The sequence below is a fragment of the Jaculus jaculus genome, chromosome 1, assembly GCF_020740685.1.
Source record: "Jaculus jaculus isolate mJacJac1 chromosome 1, mJacJac1.mat.Y.cur, whole genome shotgun sequence".
Taxonomy (NCBI): domain Eukaryota; kingdom Metazoa; phylum Chordata; class Mammalia; order Rodentia; family Dipodidae; genus Jaculus; species Jaculus jaculus.
The window spans coordinates 33,281,638-33,306,496 of NC_059102.1; the positions used below are offsets into that span (position 1 = coordinate 33,281,638).

A 24,859-nucleotide genomic window follows, 5' to 3' on the forward strand; every position below is an offset into this window, starting at 1 on the left:
TGAAACAAATTGTTTATTTGTGAACTCTAATTTCTTAATATAGGCACTCAGAGCTACAAATTTCCCTCTTAGCACTGTCTTCATTGTATCCCAAAGGTTTTAGTATGTTGTATTATCATCATCATTTGATTTTATGCATTTACTGATTTCCCTTTTGACTTCTTCAGTGAACTGTTAAGTCTCCATGAATTTCTATATTTTCTGTAGCTTTTCTTGTTGCTGATTTGCAGTTTAATCCCAATGTGGTCGGTAGAGTTTGTACTCTATTTGTGGAGATTTTCTTTGTGTCCTAATATTTGGGCTATTTTAAAGAATGTCCCATGTGCTGCTGAGAAATGTGTATATTCTGCAGCATTTGGATGGAATGTTCTGTAGATATCTCTTAGGTTCATTTCTTCTATGACTTCATTTAGTCCAGGTGCCTCTCTGTTTATTTTTTGTTGGGATGACCTATCAGTGATGAGAGTGGGGTATTGGAGTCTCCCACTATAGCTGTGTGTGATGTTATCTGTGAACAAGTCTAATAGTGTTTGTTTGATGAAACTGGGAGCCCCCCATGTTAGGTCTATAGATGTTTAGGATTGTAATGTCCTCTTGTTGGAGTGTTCCTTTAATCAGTATAAAATGACCTTCTTTATTTTTCCTTATCAATGTTGGTTTGAAGTCTGTCCTGTCAGATATTAGGATAGCAACCCCTGCTTCTTTCCTAGGCCCATTTGCTTGAAATACCGTTTTCCATCCTTTCATCCTAAGGCGAATCTTTTATTGAGAGATGAGTTTCCCGGAGGCAACAAATGGCAGAATCCTACCTTTTAATCCAGTCTGCAAGCCTGTGTCTTTGGATTGGTGCATTGAGGCCAATGATGTTAAGAGTTATTATTGAAAGTTATTCATTTATTCTTACCGTTGTTCTTATTTTGTAGTGTTTCTTGTTTTCCCTTTACTCATTTGTTTTAACTCTTATTTGGGTGTGGTTTATTTTTTCCTATTTCCTCATGTGTGTTTTGCTTTCTCTTCAGTATGAAGAATTCCTTCAGGTATTTTCTGAAGAGCTGGTTTAGTTGTTATAAATTCCTTTAGCCTGTTTTTGTTGTGGAATGTCCTTATTTCTCCATCAATTTGGATAGATAGCTTTACAGGATAAAGTAGTCTTGATTGACAGTTGATCTTTCAGAATTTGGAATACATCATTCTAAACCCTTATGGCTTTTAAAGTTTGTGTTGAGTAATCTGCAGTTACTCTGATGGGCTTGCCTTTGTAGGTGATTTGCTTGTTCTCTCTAACTGCTTTCAATATATTTGGTTTGTGTGTTTAGTAGTTTAATTACAACATGGCAAGGAGAGGTTCTTTCCAGGTTTTGTCTGTTTGATGTTCTAAAAGCTTCTTGTATCTGCATTGGCATTTTCTTTCTCAATTTGGGGAAATTTTTTTTCTGTTTTTTTTTTGTTTGTTTGTTTGTTTTGTTTTTTTGAGGTAGGGTCTCGCTCTAGCCCAGGCTGACCTGGAATTCACTAAGTAGTTTCAGGGTGGCCTCGAACTCGCAGCGATCCTGCTTACCTCTGCCTCCCAAGTTCTGGTTTAAAGGCGTGTGACATCATGCCCGGCTTCTTACAATTTTGTTGAAAACACCTACTAAGCCTCTAGATTGAAATTCTTTTCCTTCTGTTGTACCCTGAATTCTTACTTTTGAGTTTTTTATTTCACTGACTATATTTTTCAGAGCTAGGATTTTAGCCTGGTTTTTCTTTAGTATTTCTTTTTCCTTACTCATTTCTCTTTATCTCATTAAGCTGTTTTCCTGTGTTCTCTTTCAGAAGTTTTCTTCTTTCATTCCTTTGTTTTCTTTTTTGATTCCCTTCATTTCTTCTCTGATTTCTTTGAGGATAATACCATCATTTCCTTGAAATCTTTGTCAGGCATTTCATCTAAAACAGTCTCATTGGTGATCATTTCTGATGGATTTATAGTTTTTGGTGGGTCTGTACTGCCTGATTCTTGTTTCTTGTATTGTAGCAACTTTTGCATCCTGAACTGATTTGATGCTTGGATTTTCTACTTATCTGCAGTGTTCCCAGATGTGGCAATCCACCTCTATATACCCTCAGGATATGTTCAAGGTGCCAGGTGTACCTCTTGTCCCCCAATCAAGCCACAGAAGTAATCCTAGGTGTTGAGATTGTTTGCTGAGCAAGTATTCAAGTATTCTAGTGGACTGGGTAGAATAATTTACTAGCAAATTCTGAACTTCAACTGAGTAATATACAGAGTCAGTAAAAACCAGCACAAAGTGTGCAATTGTGGGGATTAAAACAGTCAGTCAGTCTTATAAAGCCAGAGTCCCTAAGAGTGTGTGTTCTATACCCGTGATTTTTGTCAGCTGGGAGGTAGAGATTTCTGTTCTGAATTGGGTTACAGGTCAACCTGGATCTGGATCAGACCCTGCCCCCAATAATGACAGAAGCAAAAGACAAAGTCCTTATAAATATGAAAGCATCAAAGCAATAATATTCAACCCCCAAATATAGCTTATTTGAAAATGGTAAAGTTAACCAAGAATATATAACCCATAACCTGCCCTGACAAGGAAAGAGATTAGCTCTTCCAATGCAGGCCTATGTACCTTTATTTTTTATTTTTTTGTCTGTGGGCCCCATTACCTTTTGATGTGGTTTCCAGTCTCACCAATGCTGAGTGCCCACCTGATAACTCCGTGGTGTGCTGTCTATTCAGCTGTGCTGCCACTGGGGGCCGAATGCTGGAGGTATTCAGTTCTGATGGTGGGTGGTGGGGGAGTTCAGACTTCTGGAGTTGCTCGCACTTTCAGTAGCTTGATCTAGCTGTCTTTCCTTCAGGTTTCTTAACTTTGCAAGAAGGCTGATGGAGTTGAAAAATCTGTTGTTTGCTCTCTGCTGCTCCTGCCTCTTGGCATGCTGATCGCAGGCCATGAGTACCTCAGTGGGACTCTGGCCATTTTCCTCCTTTCTGGTGGATCTTGGTTTTTCCGGCTTCTCCGCTGTGTCTAAGAATAATGTATACTCCTTCACTTTTCAGAAGAAGAGTGTATTTTGCTGGGGTTTTGCTTAAATCCTTCCCTGGGCTGGTTTGGCATGGCTCCTATACCTCCATCTTAACCCACTGCTACAGTTTTTAATTACTTGTTTAACTTTTTTTTTTTTTTATGAGTTAGGGTCTCACTCTAGCTCAGGTTGACCTGGAAATCACTCAGGGTAGTCCCCAAACTCATGGCGATCTTCCTACCTCTGCCTCCAGAGTGCTGGGATTAAAGGCGTGCACCACCATACCTGGCTTTTTTAACCTTTTAAGAAAGGATCTTTATATGTATATGTAGCCCAGGATTGCCTAAAACTCCGCTGTCTTCCTGCCTCAGCTTCTCATGTGTTGGGATTACTTAAGGATATGTGGGCCATCATGCCTGGCCTTAGAACCATAGTTTAGATGCCAGGTGTAGAGACTCAGGCTTGTAATTCCAGTATTTATGAGGCTTAGGCAGAAAGACTGTCATGAGTTCCAGGCTAGTCTTGAGCTTTATACTCCTCTTCTTCCCAGTCTTTTTTTTTTTTTTTTGTTCATTTTGATTTATTTAAGAGTGACAGAGAGAGAAAGAGGCAGATAGATAGATAGATAGATAGATAGATAGATAGATAGAGAGAGAGAGAGAGAGAGAGAGAGAATGGGCGTGCCAGGGCCTCCAGCCACTGCAAATGAACTCCAGACGTGTGTGCCCCCTTGTGCATCTGGCTAATGTGGGTCCTGGGGAATCGAGTCTCGAACCGGGGTCCTTAGGCTTCACAGGCAAGCACTTAACCGCTAAGCCATCTCTCCAGCCCATTCCCAGTCTTTTTTTTATTATTATTCATTTATTTGAGAGAGAAAGGCAAAGAGAGATAATTGACACACCAGGGCCTCTAGCCACTGCAAACAAACTCCAGACATGTCACCTTGTGTATCTGGCTTACGTGTGTCCTGGGGAATTGAACCTGGGTCTTTTGGTTTTTCAAGCAGGCACCTTAACCGTCAAGCCCTAACCCTCCAGCCCACTGTACCGTTTTTTGGTGCATGTGACAGTGCCTCATCATACTGCTCAAGCTGTCCTCAAACTCTTGGGTTCAAGTAATCTTCCTGCTTAGTCCTCTTGAGTAGCTGCGACTACAGACACATCCCACTGTGCCTGGATTATGGCTTTTTATTTGAATTATTAGTGATGTAAGAATTGAGTGTTTTTATGTATTTGAGAGAGATAGATAAAGAGGTAGATACAGAGAATGGGTGCATCATGGCCTTCAGCCACTGCACACAAACTCCATGCGCATGTGCAACCTTGTATATCTGTCTTATATGGGTCCCAGGGAATCAAACCTGGGTCCTTTGGCTTTGTACTCTCCAGCGCAGAATTGAGTTCTTTTATTTATTTATTTATTTAATTTTATTTTATTTTATTTTTTGGTTTTTGGAGGTAGGGTCTCACTCTGGTCCAGGCTGACCTGGAATTAACTATGTAGTCTCAGGGTGGCCTTGAACTCACAGCGATCCTCCTACCTCTGCCTCCCTAGTGCTGGGATTAAAGGCATGTGCCACCACCATGCCTGGAAGAATTGAGTTTTTAACTAAACTCTAACTTTCTCCCTGCTTGCAAAGCATGCCAGCTGGGGTTCAAGTCCCCAGTACCCATGTAAAGCCAGACAAACCAAGTGGTACATGTGTCTGGAGTTCTTTTGCAGTGGCTAGAAGTCCTGGTGTGTTCATTCTTGCTTTCTGTTCACAATAAAAATATTTTTTAAAAGGGTGGGGGGAGCAGGAGAGATGGCTTAGCAGTTAAGGTGTTCACCTGCAAAGCAAGTTTGATTCCCCAGAACCCGTACACCCAGATGCACAAAGTAGCACATGCATCTGAAGTTCATTTGCAGTGGCTAGAGGCCCTATTCTTTCAGTCCTTCTCTCCCTTTCTGCTTACAAATAAATAATTACTTTAAAAAAATAAACAAACTCAGTATCTTTCTTTACATTTATGCTATAAGATTTATTTTCTGTAGTTTTAAGGGCTACATGTTGCTTCTTTTGTATATTCCCTCCCCACCCACCTGCCCCACTTTGTGCATCTGGCTTTATGTAGGTACTGGAGAATCAAACCCAGGATGTCAGGCTTTACAAACAAGTGCCTTTAACTGCTGAGCCATCTCTCTAGCCCTTCTGTTTTTTGTTTTGTTTTGTGGAGGCGGGGGGGGGGGTGTCATTCAATGTAAGGTTAGCCCAGGCTGACCTGGAATTCACTATGTAGTCTCAGGGTGGCCTTGAACTCATGGAAATCCTCCTACCTCGGCCTCCCAAGTGCTGGAATTAAGAGGCATGACCCACCACGCCTGGCTTTTTTTTTTTTTTTTCTGAGAATGGGAGAAAGAATGAGTGTGTCAGGGCCTTCAGCCACTGCAAATGAACTCCAGATGCATGCACCTGGCTTATGTGGGTCCTGTGAACGAACTCTAGATGCATGCACCACCATGTGCATCTGGCTTACGTGGGTCCCCGGGAATTGAGCCTGGGTCCTTTGGCTTTGCAGGCAAGTGCCTTAACTGCTAAGCCATCTCTCTGGCTGTATTTTTGACTTTTTGAGGTAGGATCTCATTGTAGCCCAGGCTGACCTGGAACTCATTCTTTAGTCTCAGGAATGAGGTGGAGCGGCAGGACAATACAGAGAGAATGGGCACGCCAGGGCCTCTAGCCACTGCATACGGATTCCAGATCCATGCACCACCTTGTGTGTATGGTTTATGTGGATACTGTAGAATTGAACCTGTGTCCTCATGTTTCCCATGTTAGCACCCCTTAACTGCTTAGCCATCACTCCAGCCCAGTTTTTATTTAAAAATACTATTATTTATTTGTGGGGCGGGGGAGAGAATGAGAATGAGAATGAATATGGGTGTACCAACACCTCTTGCCAAGCTGCAAACGAACTCCAGAAGCATGCACCACTTTGTGCATCTGGCTCTATGTGACTACAGGGAAACTAAACCTAGACCAACAGACTTTGCAAGCAAGTGCCTTTAACTACTGAGCCCATCTCCAGTCCTTTTTTTTTTTTTTTTTCCTGAGGTAGGGTTTCACTGTAGCTCAGGTTGACCTGGAATTTACTGTGTAATCTCAGGCAAATAAGTAAAATATGTTCTTTAAATTGTGATACGAAGCCGGGTGTGGTGGCGTACATCTTTAATCCCAGCACTCAGGAGGCAGAGGTAGGAGGATCACCATGAGTTCAAGGCCACCCTGACACTACATAGTGAATTCCAGGTCAGCCTGAGCTACAGCGACACCCTACCTCAAAAACAAAACAAAAAAATAAAAAATTGTGATATGAGATTTAGAGACTGATACAGACAAACCCATAATCTATATTTAATGATTTATAATTCATATCCATAGTTTTGCTAATAAAGTGACTTATATCTTAAAATTTTTTATTTTTAGGTTCCCGGGGAGCTTTCTGTGAAGTGAGACCTGATGATAAAAGAATTCTGGAATTTTACAGCAAGTTAGGCTGTTTTGAAATTGCAAAGATGGAAGGATTTCCAAAGGATGTGGTTATACTTGGCCGAAGCCTGTAATACTCGTTGGCACTGTGAACTGTTAAAAGTCTCTTAACTCCACCTTGTGGTTGGTGGTTGAGGTCTTCACACAGTTCAGCCTGTGGAGCAGCCACAAATCAGCCAATTGTATTGGACACAGACGTCTATGTAGAACTCACCCATCACTCCTTCAAACTGCTTGTTGGTTGGAAGAAGATAGCAGTGCTGCATATCCTGTGTGAAATAGGTGTGCCCTTCTTGGGTCTTTTGTTAGGTGCCAAGACTCTTACATGGGCTTAGAGGGAAGAGGGTCTTCAATAAATATAGTCAGCACTATTTTCTGCATCCAGTGTGGTTGCATTTCTCTCCTAAGAGTAATGAAAATCACTTATGTTATTGTCCTTGGTTTACTGAATGAAATGTCTCTTATTATTTGGAGGCATGGCAGAGATGACAAAGATTTAGTGGATTTAAGAAGCTTCAAGGTGAAATTTCCAATTGGGTTTTGTGTTGGCATTAGTAAAGCTGAATAAATTATTTCAATTGGGGGCAATTTTTCTGCTTTTTATAAAACCACGGCCAATTGTCTCCTATAGTGCTATTGGTTCAGGCATGTTGTGCTTTGTAGGGACAAATGTGCATTTGTTTATGGCAAAAGCCTAAAATTGACAAACTTGTAAATTTCTGTGTATATAAACTAGCTGTAACTTGACTGTTCATTTTATTTACTGGTTTTGTAAATTTTTCCTTTTGAAAACGAAAGGTGTTGGTTTAGGATGGCACTTTCAATAATGTAAATTCATGAAAAGTAGATTTTCTTTACTTTGTCTTTTTCTTCATAAAAAAAAAAGTTTTATTTTTAAAGTGCCTCCCACATAGGGCTAGGCCATGACCATTTGGGGTATGAGTGGCTAATTTTGTATAGGACTCAAGGAAAGTGCAGTCACTTCTGGACTTTTGAAAACTAACCTCAATAGCAGATCAGCATGTGAAATGTTAGTTTTGATATCACTGTCAAATAGGGTAAAGGGACTGATCTCTTTTGCCCTTAGATGCGTTTCACTTAATCTCAAGACATGTTACTACTGGTTTAATGCAATCAGAGTCTTTAATTCTTGCATGTTTGTATCTAATTTTTAAAGAAAGAATGAGCACACTTTACCAATGATTTATGGTTTCTTTCTATTTTAATCATAGATTCTAAAAACTTAATGTATCTTAATTTAGATTTGGTGTTCTTAAGGGTCCTGAGCATGAAGCTGACAGGTAATCTGCAGAATTCATTTTCTTTCTATCATGGCTGGCTAACTTCTCCATAGATTCCTTCCAATATTTTGTTACCTTGCTTCCCTACAGTTTTATAACAGCTTTGTAACTTTGAACTGAGAGAGGACAGAAGGACTAAGTAGGAAACTTGAAACATTTCCTTCTAAGAGCCAGTGTGGGGCTTTGATTAAGTCTTAAATTTAGCATTACACCTAGTGGTGCCTAGTAACTCCCAGTTGAGGCCTAGGGTGTGCTGAATGAGAATGAGGAAAGAATCCTCTCTTAACTGATAGATATTAGAAAACTAAAGGCAAATTTGTATTTTTGAAGGCTGAGTTGAAGGGGAATGTCCCTATTAAGCTGTTGTTTAAGCATGTTTAAGAGTGTACTCAGCTTTCTCTTTGACTACATCCCAGGCATTAGTGACAATTACAGCATTAATGATCTGGTTGATTTGAGTCAACTTCATAGGGAATCAGGAATTTTTAAATAAATTGCTTTGGTTTTATCTTGGCTTTTAATAATCACTTTGGCTGGTCGTCTGGTCACATGTCTTGACAGATGCCCAGGTCTGTATGTCATCACTCTAGGATAAAGTGCTATGCTATCTTCTCTGGTTATGAATATTTATCAAGGTTGGAATGACATTTCATTGTTTGAGTCACAGATCAGTTCCTGTAGAAAATGGAATGTAAAACTATCTGAAGACCTGCAAGAGGCAAAATAAAACTTGAAGTGAATGTGTGTGGTGTCATACTGTCTGCCTACTGCCTTTTCTCTGGTCTTTAGTGCCTTGACTTCAGCCAGGTACTTCTCTCCACAGCTGTTCCAAGTTAGAGTTTACTTCCAGATTCTCTTCAGGAAAGCAGATTTGTTTTAAAACAAGCCACTCTTTTGCCACAGTTAGAAACCTGGATGTGAAATAGGGCTGTCACTGAGTTTGTGCCAGTTATAGAATAGGGGGAGCATGGTTTGGTTAGCATGACTAGTCAAAAGCAAAAACATGGAGGGAGGGGGATAACCCAAGTTGTGTTGTGAGAGAATTCAAAGCACAGTAATGTTCGTGAACTGGTTTGAAAAATGAGTGTGCCAGGAGCAACAGTTGAATCCCACACCCAAGCTAAGTAGTCCTGGGCTAACCAAGTGTTGGCAACCCGCCATAAAAAGGAAGACACCATCTGGAGAGATGGTTGTGGGAAACATTTAGGATAGACGCACACCTAACAGGATAGAAGGATATCGGTGGAAATTACTAAACTGAAAGTCGTTAACGCCTTCCAAGACGACAAATGCGAACGCCATTTTTAAAAAAGCTGAAGAGATACCTTAGTGGGTAAAGCGCTTGCCTGCAAAGTCAAAGGACTCAGGTTCGGTTCCCCCCCCCCCCCCCCCCGTACCCATGTAAGCCAGCTGCACAAGGTGGCGCATGCAGCTGGAGTTCTACTGCAGCGGCTGGAGGCCCAGGCGCGCCGTCTCTTACCTGCCTCTTTCACTTAGTAGTTGCTGCTCTGAACCCCATATTACTGGGAAAGGTAAGCAAAGTTCATACTTAATCTGTGCCCCTGTAACGAAGACTTACCTAGGCCGGGAGAAAGGGAGACTGGATGCGAAGAGCAGGAGAAAACGGGAACTCTCAAAACCGTGGGAATGAGAACGGAAAGCTATGCTCCTGCGGTGGTTTCCTCCCGGCTGGCCGCGGGTCCAGCCGCTGCTCCACCTGGGCGGTTCCGGTGCTGCGAGCGCCGCCGCGCGGCTCCTTTAATGGGCGTGGCCGGAACTGGCTGAGGCCGTGGCGCTCCGCGCGCGTCGAGGGCGGGGCTTCGGACGGTCCTTTCAGCATGGCCGCCGGCACCGCCGCCGCCTTATCCTTCTTGAGTCAGGAGAGCCGAGTCCGGGCGGGGGGTGTCGGGGGTCTGCGGGTCCCGGCGCCGGTTGCTATGGATAGTTTCTTCTTCGGTACTGAAGAACGCGGGGGCCGAGGGTGGCACTGGGGATGGGAACGTGCATGCGGAGGTCTGGGCGACGTGGGTGGGCCGAGGGGTCTCGCGGGTGCGGGGGAGAGGCGTCCTACGTGGTCCTAGCAGGCCGCGAGACTGGTCCGGATGTACTCGGCGGCGCTGCACCTGGCCTCGCAGATGTCCGCGAGAAGAGCCGGTCCTTCCGCCCGGGGTTGTCCATGGGCTAGGCGGTGGTGAAACCCCGGCTGCCCATCACCCGTCTCCCACCGTCTCTTCCAGGCTGTGAACTCTCCAGCCACACCCGCTCCTTCACCTTCAAGGTGGAGGAAGAGGACGACACGGAACATGTGCTGGCGTTGACTATGGTAAGGGATAAGGAGAAGGGGTTGGCGATGCATGGACCTCCACGGCAGGCAACCCTCAATAGGCTCCTGCTTCTCTGGTCCCCTGATCCGGGACCTCTGAGGCTGAGCAAGTTCTAGGGTAAGATGTCCTCAGCTGTGGTGCCACTCCTCACTTGAGGAACCCTGAGGCCCTGTCTATCTTCCTCAGCTCTGCCTCACTGAGGGGGCCAAGGATGAGTGTAACGTGGTGGAAGTTGTGGCCCGGAACCATGATCACCAGGAAATTGCGGTCCCTGTGGCCAATCTCAAATTGTCTTGTCAGCCCATGGTAAGTTCCCCACCCATGCCTTGGGGTAGTCATTGAAGACCTAAGCACTCACCCCAAGATGGGTTGGGACTGGAGTAACCCAGACCTTCGTACTTGTCCCCCAGCTCAGTCTGGACGATTTCCAGCTTCAACCACCTGTAACCTTCCGCCTCAAGTCGGGCTCTGGCCCAGTGTGCATCACTGGTCGGCATCAGATTGGTGAGAGAAGGGGCGGGCCCTCTCTTCTGCCTTCGACACTCCTGCCCCCTAGCTACCAACCTCATCTCCTGGCATATCCCCCGTCCATACTTCAGGCTATGCTGGAGAGAGTGCCCTCCGCACTGTTCCACTAAAGCCTGTTAGAACTCTTGGTTTTCTGAGGTAGGGTCTCACTGTAGCCCAGGCACTATGTAGTCTCAGGTGGCCTCGAACTCAAGATGATCATGTTACCTCTGGCTTCCAGGCACTGGGATTAAAGGCATGTGGCACCAAGCCTGGCTTTCCTGTTGTAACTCTTTCATGTGACCTGTCCCAACTTCCACAGCTTCTTTGTGTTTCTCTGCCCCTGCTGGGTTTCTGGTAGCCCAGGCTGTCCTTGAACTCACTGTACAGCTGACACTGACCTTGAACTTCTGATCCTCCTGCCTCGGCTTCTCAAGTACTGGGATTCCAGGTGTGCACCACCATGCCTGGTTTCCTTTGACTTTTTCTCATTTAGTAAAGGATCTGAGGTTCTTCCCATCTAAACCATGAGCTCTAGGAGGTGAGGTTCCCTGCTAGCCCAGCCCCCAGGGCATGAATAAGTGACCTGAGATGTGAAAGGTATTTGGCTTTAACCTTCCCTCCCCTTACTGCTTGTGTGTCCAGTGACTTTAAGCAATGATGTTTCTGAAGAAGAGGAGAGTGAGGAAGAAGAGAGTGACGAGGAGGAAGCTAATTTACGCCCCATCCTTGCTGCCAAAAAGTACAGGGGCAGGCCCTAGCCCTCTTTGGTAAGTAGGAGGGGAGGGCTTCTCAGTAGGGTCTGGGAGAGGACGTAGGAGGAGCAGGTGTGTGCCCAAGTACTGACCTCTTACTTGCTTTTCTCAGCTCAGGTAGCTGCCTGCTATGCACCATGTTCCTGGAAAAGTTTCAAGAATTTTCAAAGTTTCTTCTCTGTTGAAGAGGAGAGTCTGGGGAAGGGGTTGTGGGGTGGGAGGGAATTGGGCTGGTGGTGCTGGAAGAGAAGGGTGCATTCTCTTGAGGGGCCCTTTTGTTGTCCTACACCCTGCCTGGGTCTTCCCCTTTCGGTAAGGGTTGGGAGGATCTCTTCACTCCTATCCTGACCTGCTTCTTGTCACCTGCTCACAAGAAAGGACTGTAAGTGTCTGGAGCTGGGAATGCTTAATGTAGAGGGAGCCCTTGACTAGCACGTGTCATGTGTGATACTCTAGATTCAGTTCCCAGCGCCGTGCCAAAAAAACAAGTATCTGAAGTTCAGAACAACACTTTTTTTTATACTTTTACACTTTTTACATTTCTAGATAAAGGTTTAAATGAATAAAATAGTGTGGGTTTGGTTTTTTTCTTCTTCTTTTTCAACCCATTTGTGTGGCTTTTTCCCATGTTGGAATGTTGGAATGGTATTTCCCTGGGGAACGCCAGGTGGCACTGTGGCAGCACAAAGGGTGGTCCTAGGGGAGGGTCTAGAAATGTGGGATCCTGCTATCCTTTGGGCCTTGGGCCAGAACCTGGCCTAAGCCCTTACTGCCTTGTCCAAGGGGGACCTCCGCATCCAGCCTGTTTTCAGTCCCTGCAGGTGGGGGAGGGCTGTCCCAGGAGGTTATCAACTTCCAAACAAGGGGTCTGGGCCTCTGTCACCACTCAAGCTGATGGGCAGGGGGCAGATAAGGCTTAAGAAGCCTGAGGAATGTGCATCCCTAGCCCCATGAGGGGCTCCACCCCGAGAGAGCCTGCGAGAGGTGGGCTGAGGACCAGTCTTTGCTCCTCCTTTGGTCTTTCAGGCATGCTGAACAGAGCTAGGCCCTTAGAAACCTGATTCCCAAGACCAGATGGAGGGAAGTGGCCAGATTGGGTGACAGGGAAACCAGAATCCGGGTGGCCTGGCATATGGGGGCAGAGAGAAGCCCCTGGGAATCAGCCTCCTGGGCTAACGGATTCCTGCCCCCAAGCATACCGCCTGGTGCGTATGGGGGGGGGGGTCTCAGAGACTGCAATCAGGTGGTTCTGGTGACTGCTGTGCCAGGAACAGAAAGGGATGTATGTGTGTAAGGAGTGTGTATGCAACCAGCCAGGGGTCAGCAGTTCAGCAGCTGTGTTGATTGGGGGGGGGCACCAATGCCCCACAAACAAACAAACAAAAGGTTACCTCTCCAGACAGCCTGGGGCCAGACAGGCTGAGGATGGACAGAGAGCAGGGCCTGAGAATCAGGCCAATTCACACCAGCTGCCCAGCAACTGCAGTGGCCTTGGGGGAGGGGCCCATAGATAAGGCCAAGGAGCTGATATTGGGGCAGGTGTGGTCGACTTCAAGAGTGTCCCCCACATGGGAAAACAGTCCCTAAGTTAGGTGTGGTAGCACAAACTGTAATGCCAACACTTAGGAGGCTGAAACAAGAAGCGTGGGAGTCAGAGGTCAGCCTGGGCTACAAAGTATGATGAGAAAGCGGAAGGACGGGGAAGAAAGAAGTCCCTATGTACATACCGGTTAGAGGTTTTTCTCACCACCAGCTAGGGGAGATACAATTTTCAACCTCGCTTTTCTCGGCTTCAGAGTTTTACCCCCACTGTCAGCTCGGGTGCCGGGAACACACTTGGAACCGTTCTAGAGAGCTCACTGCGAGGGCGGAAGGTGGAACTGGCGCCCTCTGGCGAGCATGGTTGGAGGTGTCGGCAGCGCTGCCGCGCCGGGAGCTACACATCCAGGCTTCAGACCTTAATACGTGGCGCCGAGGCCTACGGGTCCTGCGAATAGGCTGAGCAGTCACATTTTAGGCGGGAAGTCACTAAGGTTTGAATGCACACATGCATGCATTCATTCACTCGAAGGGCTCAGACTAGTGGAGAGGAACCGGGATTTCCCTTCTTCCTGGCTCCAGCCATCCACGAACGCCTGAGGCATATGCTTGGAAGCCGGCGTGCAAGACTAAACAAGTGCCGCGACAAGTCACCTCTCGGGAAGCTCCCTCAACTGACCCATCTACCCCCTGCGAGTGGCCCCACCCCAGTGTCTATCCCCTGATCTCCCATTGTATTTCTCGCCTGTTTTCCTGGCGGGCGCGGGTGGCGGGCTCCAAGCTCGTTCCTGCCCGCAGTGGGGGCCCAATCCACATCTGCCTCCCTGGGCAGGAGTTCTCGGCTCCCGGCGGCGCCCCCGGACTCAGCTGGGAATCGGTTTCTCGGCTCACGCTTTTCCTAGATACTCGGGTTTTCTGCACGCCCAGCGCACAGTAGGAGCGCTTGCGGGATGGACGCCAGGCAGGCCTTGGCGTTTGGAGACCGCTGGAGGAGGGGCAGACCTGGGTTTGGGGGTGGGCTCTCGGACTAGGTGCGAAACAGTCTCGGCGATTTGCATTTGAACTATCGACGGAGTCCGCGGCGCTTTGAACGCGGAGCGCAGGAGGCGCGCGTCGCAGCGAGGGGCAGGGCCCGCGCCGCCCTGTGGATTTGAGGGCGCTGGGGAGGGGCAAGGGGTGCGTTCGAGTCCCGACCGGGGAGTGTTTGCGGAGCGGCCCGTTTGTATTGGCCTAGAGTGTGTTTGTGTTTGCTGGCGAGGGAGTGTGTGCGTGTGTGTTTGTGTTTGTGGAGTGTGGGGGCGGCGGGGGAAAGGTGGCCGGGCTGTCAATCAGCGATCAGGTTGACAGGCGCTCCCTCATCTGGCCCAGGAGCTCTGATTGCAGATTCGAGGAAACAAAATAGCAATTGTAATTACGGGGCTTTGATAAGATAAAGGAGGGAGCTGGCCGGGAGGCGAGCTAGCCAGAGAGGGAGGGAGGGTGAGAGCGGCCTGTGGGGACCCAGCAGAACATTTGCATCTGTCAGTCACCTCGTGCGCCCGGTGCCAGTTGCGGGGGTGACCCATCTGTTTCTGTCTTCCCCCCCACTTCGTTTGGGCAGACGAGAAGCCCCGACGACCTGGGTGAAGGTACAATTCGCGAGAATTGCCAAATGTAAAGGAATTTGGTGAATAAGAGGCAGGAGGCAGGGGTTAAAAGGAGTGAAAAAGAAGGGGAAAAGTTCTGACCTTTCTCTGAGAGAAGGGAAAGAGGATAGTTTTGACCTCTTGGGGAGAGGACGAAGAGAGGGGTGGATGATGATGGCTGAGCTTCAGCACAGGGTCCTCAGAACCTTCTGGGGATCAGAATCCAGGTCTGAGCAAGGTGTTCTACCCTCACCCCCACTCTAGGGAGGCTCAGGGACCCAGAATGACTCTGATTGTGACTCAAAAGTACTGGAAAGACAGGAGCTGGACCCCACCTGAGTCCCGCTCCGTCTCTGCTCTGCAGACTTGCTTTCAGGGAGGTGTGTCCATGATAGCGAGAAGACCCTTCTTCCAGGAGGTGCCCGTCCTCTGCTTGCAGTCTCTCCATTCAGTCATTAATGCTACAATGCCCAGGGAATGAGGTAAAGACTGAACAGACAGACATCCCCCTTGCAGGCTTGGAACAATTCAGTGAGAAGCCAACAAGTCCTGCTGCAGGCCCCTAGGCAGAGCACAGTGAAGGACAAGGGACCTTCTTAGCTGTGGGCATTGGAGCTCCTCACCCAGCAACCTGTCTTCCCCTCGAAGGGCCCACTTCCCAGTGAGGTTGAATGGAGGCAGTGCCTGCCAAGCCAATAGCAGATACATGTACTCAATAACTGATACTTATTATTATTATCTGTTGGGGGGGTGAAGTCAAGTTTCCTGGGGAAAGTCTAAATGCTCAATTTGACTATGACTCATTCCTCCACCCATACAAGCACTACCTACAGAGCAAGTCTACTCAGTCCGGCCCGCCAGGAGCTGGCAACGTCTGAGCTAGTGAAACAGGGCTCTCGCCTCCAGGTCTGTGTGGGCCAGAGCTGAGGGAACAGACCACCAGGAGGAGTGGGGGGGGGTCGTCACAGGTGGGATCAGGAAGTCTACTGCTCTGAGGAAGGGTGAGAAGGGTTAGGCTTCTCGCTCAGTGCTTGCCTTTATAGATGGGGGTGAAGAAATGTGGACCACAGAAAAAAGGCAAAACCTGGTTGTATTGCTTGACCAGGAAGGGTCTGCCTGCTTCCTTCTTGCCTAATGACTTCCTAGGGTCACCCTAACTCTTCCAGCCCTGCCCCCAGGGGCACAGAGGGCCAGTGTCGAGGAGGCTGTGGATGAAGGCACTAGCTGGGTGGGACATCAATGGCTCCACCTGTTAGTCATAAGTACCTGGTCCTCCGGGGCACCTCTGCCACCCAGGCTGCTCCCACTGAAACAAAGAGGTGGCTCGGGGCTTCCAGAAGACCCAGCCAGGGGAAAAACAATGAGATAAGGGACTGGAAAGGTCAGACTATCTTCTCCCCTGCACCCCTCTTCAGTAGCACAAGGTGCCAGCCTTACCTAGTACACAAGTACTTCAAGGAGAACGTGATAGAACTTCTAGGTGGTAGTGGAGGGGCAGAGAAAGATGGAACCAAGTCCCTTGGCCTAGGAAAAGCTGCTGACAGTATTTTTTTGCTCCTGTCTGCAAGTTTTAGGTGGGGAAATGGCTGAGTCCTGTCGGGGGACCTTTGGGCTTCCTTTTTCACATGGTTCCTTTCAAACTTCGGACTAGTGGGGGTGGGGTGGGGGCGGACGGGGGACCAGAGTTGATGGTGATAATGGGGTGGCAGGTGGCATTTCTCCCTCTCAGGACCTCCTTGGAGGGGCGCGAGACAGGAGGGACCCGCAGGGTTGGGAACTTGGAAAAGTGGAGGAGCGGGTGTCCCGCGGCGCACAGGGGACGGCTCCGCATCCGAGCCACAGCACAGCTGTTAGCTGCGCTAGCGAAGGGGCCAGTCCGGCCGAAGCCCACAGTAGGTGACTCAGTGGCTACACCGAGAAATATCACTATCTAGACTCAAGCTCACCGCGCCTAGGGTTTCCCGACCCTAACAGGCGGGCTGCCCCTGGACTACCGAGCCCCCCTCCCCGGCCCCCCGCCACATCTCGCCGCATCCAGGCTCCCGGAGAGCGCGCGGGGACCGGCCGGGGTTAGAAGGAGGCGCCCCCGCCCCTCCCACGGGTTCCCCCAGACCCCTCCCCTGACTCAGACCCCCCAATCCCAGACCCGCCGGCCGCCCCGCCCTGGTCCTCCCCGCCCCGCCCCCCGCCCCCGCCCGGGGCGGCGACCCGGCCCCAAGCTCTCGGTCCGGGGCTGCGGGCTCCGGCTGCCCGCCCGCCCCGCACTCCACACGCCCCCCCTTCGCGGCCGGTACGGCGCCCCCCGCCCCCAGCCCTACCCCTCCTCCCCACCCACCCACCCACACACCCACCCCCGCGGCCCGTTACCCTCCCGCCCGCGCCGCTCCCGAGCAGCCAGCGGCCACCGGCTCCCGCGGCCGTGCAGAGCGGAGCAGAGCGCGCGGCGAGCACGACAGCCCACGGGTCCCGCCGAGCCGCGTCCGCAGCTCAGCGCAGCGCAGCCCGGGACTCCCGCAGCCGAACGTCGCTCGGCCTCCGCCACCCGCTCCCCTTTCGGCCGGTCCCCCTCCCCTCCGCGATTGCCCGCGGGACGGGCGTGATCCCGCCCCGGCTCTCGGTGCTCCCCGGGGCCGCGCGCCATGGGCAGCCCCCGCTCGGCGCTGAGCTGCCTGTGAGTACCGCGGTCAGCCCCGCGCCCCCGCCGCCCGGGCCCCGCCGCCCGCCCGCCCGGCTCACCGCGCGCCCCTCTCCTGCCCGCTTTTGTCTCCCACAGGCTGTTGCACTTGCTAGTTCTCTGCCTCCAAGCCCAGGTAAGGAGCGCTGCGCAGAGGCGCGCGGGGGGGGGGGTTGCCTGCGGGGGACCCGGCTGACAAGGTCGGGCAGGGGGCTTGAGGACCGAGCCTGTGGCCAGCATCACGGGGCTGGAAGGCATCTTAAACGTCCTGCCCCGAACTACCCCGCCAAGGGAGCTAAGGAACAGAGGGGTAGTGTCCCGACTCGAGTCACACAGCGAGTGAGTGGGGGACACTAGAACCGTCGGAGGGGGGTGGGGGTTCATGAGTCCAGCGAGTTTGGGTGGATGGGGACCATGGGCGGTAGCCACACCTGGCCTCTGAGGACAGGGTGCAGCTTGGGACTTAAGACACCTTCGTGGTCAGGGGAAGTCGGGGTTACTGCAGCCTCTTCGCTGCCCTGGGGGAGACGTGTGGCCAGTTCGGGCCAGAGATCGTCGTGCGCCTAGGACGTCTGCGCTCTCAACAGTTGCTCCATAAATTTGTCTTGATAAATGTCACGGGTCGGGTAGCGCTGCCTCACTACTTAAAAGAGCCCTGCTCCTCTAGGAAGGCCCGGGCGGGGGGCCTGCGCTGGGCAGGGAGCCCGCTTCCCTGCTCCAAGCTGGCTGGGAGCCCCAGGGTGTTTCCCAACAGGTGGGTCCAGATTCTCCCTCCTCACGGGGTTCATCCATCCTGGGCTGGGTCTGCGCGACTTCCTTACTCGCGGGGGTTGGTGGCCTGAGCCGGCATGTTAAGGGGGGTGGGGACTCCCCCCAACCCCTGCTGGCTGCCTGGCGCAGCGGGAGGGGGTACAGGGCGATGGGGGCCATTCGGGCCCCTGGGCGGAGTAGCATTATAATGGCGTGCTGTGTATTTTTTTCAATTTCCTAAAGGTAACTGTTCAGTCCTCACCTAATTTTACACAGCATGTGAGGGAGCAGAGCCTGGTGACGGATCAGCTCAGCCGCCGCCTCATCCGGACCTACCAGCTCTACAGCCGCACCAGCGGGAAGCACGTGCAGGTCCTGGCCAACAAGCGCATCAACGCCATGGCAGAAGACGGAGACCCCTTCGGTAAGGCGCGCTGACCCGGCGCCACCTCGCAGGAAGGGTGGCTCCCGCAACCAGCCGCTCCGGGCCACCAGCCGCAGCTGCCTTAGACAGAGAGGCCTGCAGGCTCCCCAGCTCAGAAGGGAAGGAGTTAAGGCAAAAAAAAAAAAAAAAAAAAAAAAAAAAGTGCCTTTGAGGGTCAGCTGGAGAGAGCGAGAGCGCTGGGGAAGGGACCCTGGGGAAAGACGTGGCCCACAGGTGCCCCTTTCCCTGCCCTGCAAATGAATGAATCCAAGAGTCTTTCTTCCACTCCCCCCCCCCCCGCCCACCTCACACACCTCTTCTCAGCTGCAGGTGGTGGCAGAGGGTTGGGGAGGGGGCTCAGGTTTAAGGGAAGCTCTTGAAAGAGGATATGTCGCCAGGGCCCACAGAAGGAAAGAGAAGGGAGAGAAATCCTCCAGGTCACTTAGCTTGGAAACGGGTGGTACTGGGAACCTTTCAGTTCTTTGATCAGAATGGTCAATTGCACAGCGAGTGTAGGTCTGGCAGTTAGATCCTCTGTTCTACTGGAGGAGTGACCCTGGCGGCTCCGCAGGCAGCTCCCGGCTCCCTGTGGAGTGGTGAGTACTGGGAGCTACTGCGGCTGGGGCCGAGGGCTGATTGATTTCTAAAACACTTCAATATTCTTGCCTTGAAACGGGGCCAGTTTTCAGACTTGGATGTACCAAGAGGGAAGCAAGCCCTCTGGGTGGCTGGTGTTTTTAGAGAGCGATTATTGTTTTTTTTTTTTAAAAAACAACCTTTAAATAATGACCAAGTTAAACAAGCATGAAAGGAGAAAGGAAGACTCTATTAAAATGTAATAAAAAGGTGAGGCATTTTAAGAGCTAAGAAGAGAAATGAAGAATGATATAAAACAGAAAGAACCACCCCCCCCTTTTTTCAGATGTGGGGTTTGAAAGAAGTTGCAAGTCTGTAAATGTTAAAAAAAAAAAAAAAAGAGGTTCAAGATTGTTCTCTAGGAATCTCTGGAGAGACCCCCGCGTCTGGCAGAGCGATTAAAACTCTTCTTACTTTCACCTTTTTTAACATTTCCTGAATACTTTCTCCTCTTCTCGAGCCAGTTTGGGGGATCGAGTATGTCTCACTGCATTTTTTCTGCATCGACGTAGCTGACTTCCCTTCAAAGCTGGAGGAGGAGACATAATTTTCCTGGGATAAATCTGTCACTGGGGTGGAAGAATAGGTTTGAAAATGTTAAGCTTTCCAAAAGCCCGGTTGGGAAGGCTGCAGTAAACTGCCAGCCCTTAGCTCCCCAGATCCATCCAGGAAGGAGAGTGGGGGCTCTCTGGGTGGGGGTGGGGGCAGCCTGCCTGGTGGCCGAACTCCCCTGCTGGGCTGGCAGAGCTGGCCTACGGGCCCTTTGTCTCTCCAAATTGGCTGCTTGCTGCCCTTCTCAGCTTCCAAGGAAAGGGAGCGAACGCCTGGCTCCTCCGGCATTTACTCTACCGGAGCAAATGGCTCAGCATCCTTGGATTTTGGGAAGGGAAGGAGAGGTCAAGATGGCAACCGGGGGACTGGTCTTCAGACACCACAGGAAGTCTGATGCCCACTTCTCCCCTCGGTCCAGACTAGGCTTCTGAGCTTCTGTGGTCTGTGCCTTAGTGATCAGGAGTCTGAAATCCCCAAGAACCGAGGTGTGACATGTGCAGCGGGAAAACCGTGGAGGGGGCCCAACTGCTCCATTAGAGCCCAGAGAGAGACAGGGGCACCCGCTCTGCCCTACCTACTGCATGCTGACGCTGGCATCTTCAGAGCGCAGCCCTCTCTCACCTTCTCCCGCTAGCATCCTTCCTGGCCCAGGAAGCCTCTGCTTATTGCTGGAAAGAGTAGCCCGCAGACAGCCTGGGCCCAAGGAGAGGTGGGTGGGAGGGCAGGTAACCTGGGGACAGACTAGGAACTTTGGCCACTGGCTCCTAGTTTTTGCTTTTGTGTGTGTGTGTTGGGGGGGGGCAGTTGGTCATAGGCTGGGCAGTGAAAGCTGGCCTGCTCACCCCAGTGCTCCCTCCACCCTGGTTTGGTTTTAGGGACAGAATTATATGTCAAGACAGAATTGGTTTTTCAAGGAGGAAAAGCTGGGTTCCACCACCATACAGAGGGCCGGAGACTCAGCTTCTCCTGTCAGATCAGCTGTCTCTTTCCTTGGGAAGAGTTTCTTTCTTTCTTTTAATTTTAATTTTTTTTTAAATGTAGTATCTCACACTAGCCCAGGCTGACCTGGAATTCACTATGTAGTCTCAGGGTAGCCTCGATCTCACCTATCCTCCTACCTCTGCTGGGATTAAGGGCATGTCCATCACACTACACCAGGGTACTGGCGAGAGTTTCTGAGACAGTAATTGCATGAAGAGGTGGCTTCTGGGGCAAGTTGGTTGCCTAAGAGACAGAATAGGAAAAAGGCACAGAATTTGCCTCCTGCCTCCTGGCCCCTAGACTGGAGGCAAGACCACCTGAATCTCCCCATCACCTGCAGAAAGGACTTGTTCACTGGGGTGAGAAACCCTGCTCTGACAAAGGTTGAAAGAGAAAAGACAACTGAGTTATTGGAGTTAGGCTCTGGTGACCAGGAAGATAAGGAAAAAGGAGGCAGAGTCCCCTCTCTGGTGTCTGAAGTTTCAAAATATAAGATCCTCAAGGCAGTGTATAGGGAGATCTGTCTCCATCTCTGTTACTTCTTAAAGAGTAAGGATGCCCAAGGAGTAGAGGGTGGCCACAGCTACCAGTCACAACTGGAGGGGCAGAAACAGGAGATAATGCTTTTACCTTTGGCCTTAGGGTGCAAGGCCACCACTGCCCCAGCATGTTCTCCCCCCACCCCCATCCCAGGCAGGGTCTCACTGTAGCCCCAGGGCAGCCACGAACTCACAGTGTGCCTTCCAAATGCTGGGATTAGAGGTGTGTGCCACCACGCCTGGCTCCAGGATATTCTTAATGACCTGTGAGGCATAGCTGCATAACATTGGGAGTTGGAAAACTTTCAGAAGGCTTTCCAGTAGCTGTGGAGTGGAGTCTGGTCAGGTGAAACTTTACTCGGAGCCTTGAACTAAAAGTTCTGTCTGTCTGGGTTGAATAGGGGGACAAAGGAATGGAGATTCAGGCTTTTCCATGTGATACCCCCAAACTCCTCTGTGGCACTGGGTTTGTAAACTTGTTGTCTTTCTAAGCCCCTGGGTAAGTGGTGGGGCCTTAGGCCCAGAAAAGCCACTTGCCCAGGGTATCTGTCTGCAGCTGGGCTGCAACTGAAGTGATGTTCCCCGTTCTCAGAGCAGTTGCTGCAGGACGAGCTGTCCCTTCGGGCCAGCTGGGGTGAGGCTGCGGAAGAGCACAGGTCAGGGTCCTTCTAGTGACCATCTTATTCCTTCCTTGACAGCGAAGCTCATTGTGGAAACAGATACCTTTGGGAGCCGGGTTCGAGTTCGAGGAGCAGAGACAGGTCTCTACATCTGTATGAACAAGAAGGGGAAGCTGATTGCTAAGGTGAGGCCTGGGAATGGAGGAGGGCTCTGGGCCCTGGCAGGGGCTGGGGTTAGGTTGGTTGCTTGAGTTCCTTCAGAACACTCTTGTGCTGTGATCCCAGGAGGTGGGCAGGAGAGACATGGCTACCTCCGTTACCTTGGGTTTACCTAGCGATTGGGCGGGGTGGGGGTAAGGGCGAAGGAAACTGCTGAAGAGAGGAAAACCTATGAAGATGAAGGAGGAAGGCTGGGGAAGGGGTTGGGGGGTGGTGGTGGCAAATTCCATATATCTTTTTAACAAATCGCCAAATTGCTTTGCTATTATGTCCAATTACATGGTACCAGCATTTGGAATGTTCAGTAAGCCGCAGGCCCAGCCCCTCGGCCGAGCTCTGAAATGGCCCCATTAGTCACGGCTCCTCTCCAGCCTCCAGCTCCCCGCTTCTGAGGCTTTCGGGGGCTCGGGGCTCACAGTCTCCTCTCGGGGGCTCCCCTCCCCCATAGGGTGGCTGTCCCGGGGACTGAGCCCTGAGTCCAAAGGGGACTGAAGGGCAGGTGGGGAAAGGCGCGCAGCCTGGGCCAGACTGGTGGGCAGGAGGCCAGAGCAAGGCCAGCTCCGGGCCCCTCTGCCTGCTTCTCTGCCGTGGGCTCAGCCCCTCCGTAGACAGCCATGTGTCACTGCTACCCAGGAGGACAGGAAGTTGCCGGGTGGGCCGCTGGTTGCGAGGGATTAAGAGCGGGTGCCCAGGCAGGGGGTGGGGCCGGGCTCCCCGCCTCCCTCGCCATCTGCTTGGGGGTGCCCACCTGCTGTCTGGGGCCGCTGGCCCTCTGCCTCACATTGGTTGTGTGTGTGTGTGTGTGTGTGTGTGTGTGTGTGTGTGTGTGTGTGTGTGTGTTGGGGGGTGTGCTCCGTAACGCCACGTCTGCCCCCCCCGCCCCTCCCTCCCCTCCACCTGCAGAGCAACGGTAAAGGCAAGGACTGCGTGTTCACGGAGATCGTGCTGGAGAACAACTACACGGCGCTGCAGAACGCCAAGTACGAGGGCTGGTACATGGCCTTCACGCGCAAGGGCCGGCCCCGCAAGGGCTCCAAGACGCGCCAGCACCAGCGCGAGGTGCACTTCATGAAGCGGCTGCCGCGGGGCCATCACACCACCGAGCAGAGCCTGCGCTTCGAGTTCCTCAACTACCCGCCCTTCACGCGCAGCCTGCGGGGCAGCCAGAGGACTTGGGCCCCGGAGCCCCGATAGACGCCGGCCCGGCCCCTTCCCTGCGCTGCGCCCGCCCCGCCGCCGCGGACTCACGACTTCCGAGCCACGGAGACACTCCAGCCAGACCCCGCGGGACGCGATGCGCTGCGCTGCGAGGCGAAGGCTGGGGAGGAGCTGGGGAGCCGCATCCTCTAGTTGTTGTGCATATTGTTTGCTGTTGGGTTTTTGTTTTTTTTTTTTTGTTTTGTTTTGTTGTTTTTTTTTTTAAACAAAAGAGAGGCTCTATTTTTGTATTCCATTGGCTGTGGTGTCTGACTTCTTAGCTCTCAGGAAGGGCCATGAGTGGCCTAGACTGGGTTCCTACCAGGGCTCCTGGGGATGGAGGGCTCTCTTAGAGGTGTATCCGGAGGAGGCCGTAGTAGCCTGAGACCCCCTGCATCCTAGATGTCACCTAGGTCAGTCCCTGGGTGTCAGTGGGGGTGGTTTGTGTACTAGTTACTATTAAACGACTGCAATAAGCTGGGCGTGGTGGCTCACACCTATAATCCCAGCACACTGGGAGGCTGAGGTAGGAGGATTGCCAAGAGTTCCAGGTCATCTGGGTTTCAGAGTGAGTTCCAAGTCAGCCTGGAGCTAGAGTGAGACTGGGCTGAAAGAAAGAGAGAGAGGGAGGGAGGGAGGGAGGGAGGGAGGGAGAAGAAAGAGACTGCAATATTTAGTTTATCTAACAAGGTGCATTGGAGCCAGATGTGGTGGTGCACATCATTAATCCCAGCACTCAGCCGGCAGAGGTAGGAGGATCTCCCTTGAGTTCCAGGCCAGCCTGAGACTACATAGTGAATTCCAGGTCAGCCTGGACTAGAGTGAGACCCTACCTCAAAAAAACCAAACGCACACATTCACACGCACAAAAGAAATGTGTGTTGGACGGTGAGTCCTACCAGGGTCCCTGCTCTATCAGCCTCCTTCCAGCCTAAGGACTCGGTCCTGCCAGCCATTCCCTTACTGTCGTTAGAGGAGTTTCCGGGGAGGACATGGCAGAAAAAGGGGCCAGGAGAGATTCTGAGCTGGCCACAGAGCTCAGACAAGGACCACCTTGCTCCTTACCTGAGTCACTTATAACACTTCGGGCGGGGGGTGGGGGGGTCAAAATGACCAGAGGTTGGACCTGCGCTGACTGCTGGGGATGCAGGTCTTTAAGAAAGTGTCTCTGTAGATGTGGTCTACATGGGCCACAGGTCAAAATATCCCCAGAGCTGGTTCTTTCTAAGAATCAGGCTCCAAACCAGAAAGAAAAGAGCAACTGCCAAGGTCCATTGTGGAGGTGGGCTGGAGTGGGGAACCACTCAAGCTGGTACTGACAATTGTGGCATTAACTGTGGGACATTGGGGCTGAGAGCTGTGGGCAAGAAGCTCTAGGCCCAGGTGCTGTGGGAGAGCCCAAGTCAAAGGGGTCTAGGAAGAGGCCAGGCTTGGAGAACAAGGCCTTTAGGAAGGGGAGAAGGACACAGAAGTGTAAGATTATTAAAAGAAAAAATATTATTAACAGAAACATTTTGGTTCATTTTTATTTATTTATTTATTTGAGAGTGACAGAGAGAGAGAAAGAGGCAGATAGATAGAGAGAGAATGGGCACGCCAGGGCTTCCAGCCTCTGCAAACGAACTCCAGACACGAACTCCAGACGCGTGCGCCCCCTTGTGCATCTGGC

At 51.0% G+C, this 24,859-nt stretch overlaps 3 protein-coding genes across 7 annotated transcripts in view; all 3 read left to right on the forward strand.

Moving 5' to 3' along the window:
* Oga (O-GlcNAcase) overlaps positions 1 to 8,588 on the forward strand; it is a 62,131-nt gene extending 53,543 nt beyond the window's left edge. For both annotated transcript variants that reach the window (XM_045146582.1, XM_045146575.1), the window contains exon 17: positions 6,485 to 8,588. In XM_045146582.1, the coding sequence (XP_045002517.1) occupies positions 6,485 to 6,621 (137 nt within the window). In that variant the 3' untranslated portion in view covers positions 6,622 to 8,588. The remainder of the gene's footprint in view (positions 1 to 6,484) is intronic.
* A 1,080-nt stretch (positions 8,589 to 9,668) lies between these two features.
* Npm3 (nucleophosmin/nucleoplasmin 3) lies at positions 9,669 to 12,002 on the forward strand. Its single transcript, XM_004659423.2, has 6 exons — positions 9,669 to 9,804; positions 10,086 to 10,171; positions 10,359 to 10,478; positions 10,583 to 10,676; positions 11,325 to 11,449; positions 11,547 to 12,002. The coding sequence occupies exons 1-5, from the start codon at positions 9,687 to 9,689 to the stop codon at positions 11,438 to 11,440; spliced, it is 534 nt and encodes a 177-aa protein (XP_004659480.1). The 5' UTR covers positions 9,669 to 9,686; the 3' UTR covers positions 11,441 to 11,449; positions 11,547 to 12,002.
* Positions 12,003 to 17,237: 5,235 nt separating this feature from the next.
* Fgf8 (fibroblast growth factor 8) lies at positions 17,238 to 23,187 on the forward strand. 4 transcript variants are annotated; one of them, XM_045138960.1, is made up of 6 exons: positions 17,238 to 17,269; positions 17,372 to 17,408; positions 17,940 to 18,026; positions 18,266 to 18,446; positions 21,853 to 21,959; positions 22,897 to 23,187. In XM_045138960.1, exons 1-6 carry the CDS (start codon positions 17,238 to 17,240, stop codon positions 23,185 to 23,187), a joined length of 735 nt encoding a protein of 244 aa, XP_044994895.1. The 4 variants fall into 4 exon arrangements, with proteins under 4 accessions (XP_044994895.1, XP_044994901.1, XP_044994909.1 ...); XM_045138966.1 differs by having other exon boundaries at positions 18,299 to 18,446; XM_045138974.1 differs by lacking the exon at positions 17,940 to 18,026 and having other exon boundaries at positions 18,299 to 18,446.
* The last annotated feature ends 1,672 nt before the right edge of the window (positions 23,188 to 24,859 follow it).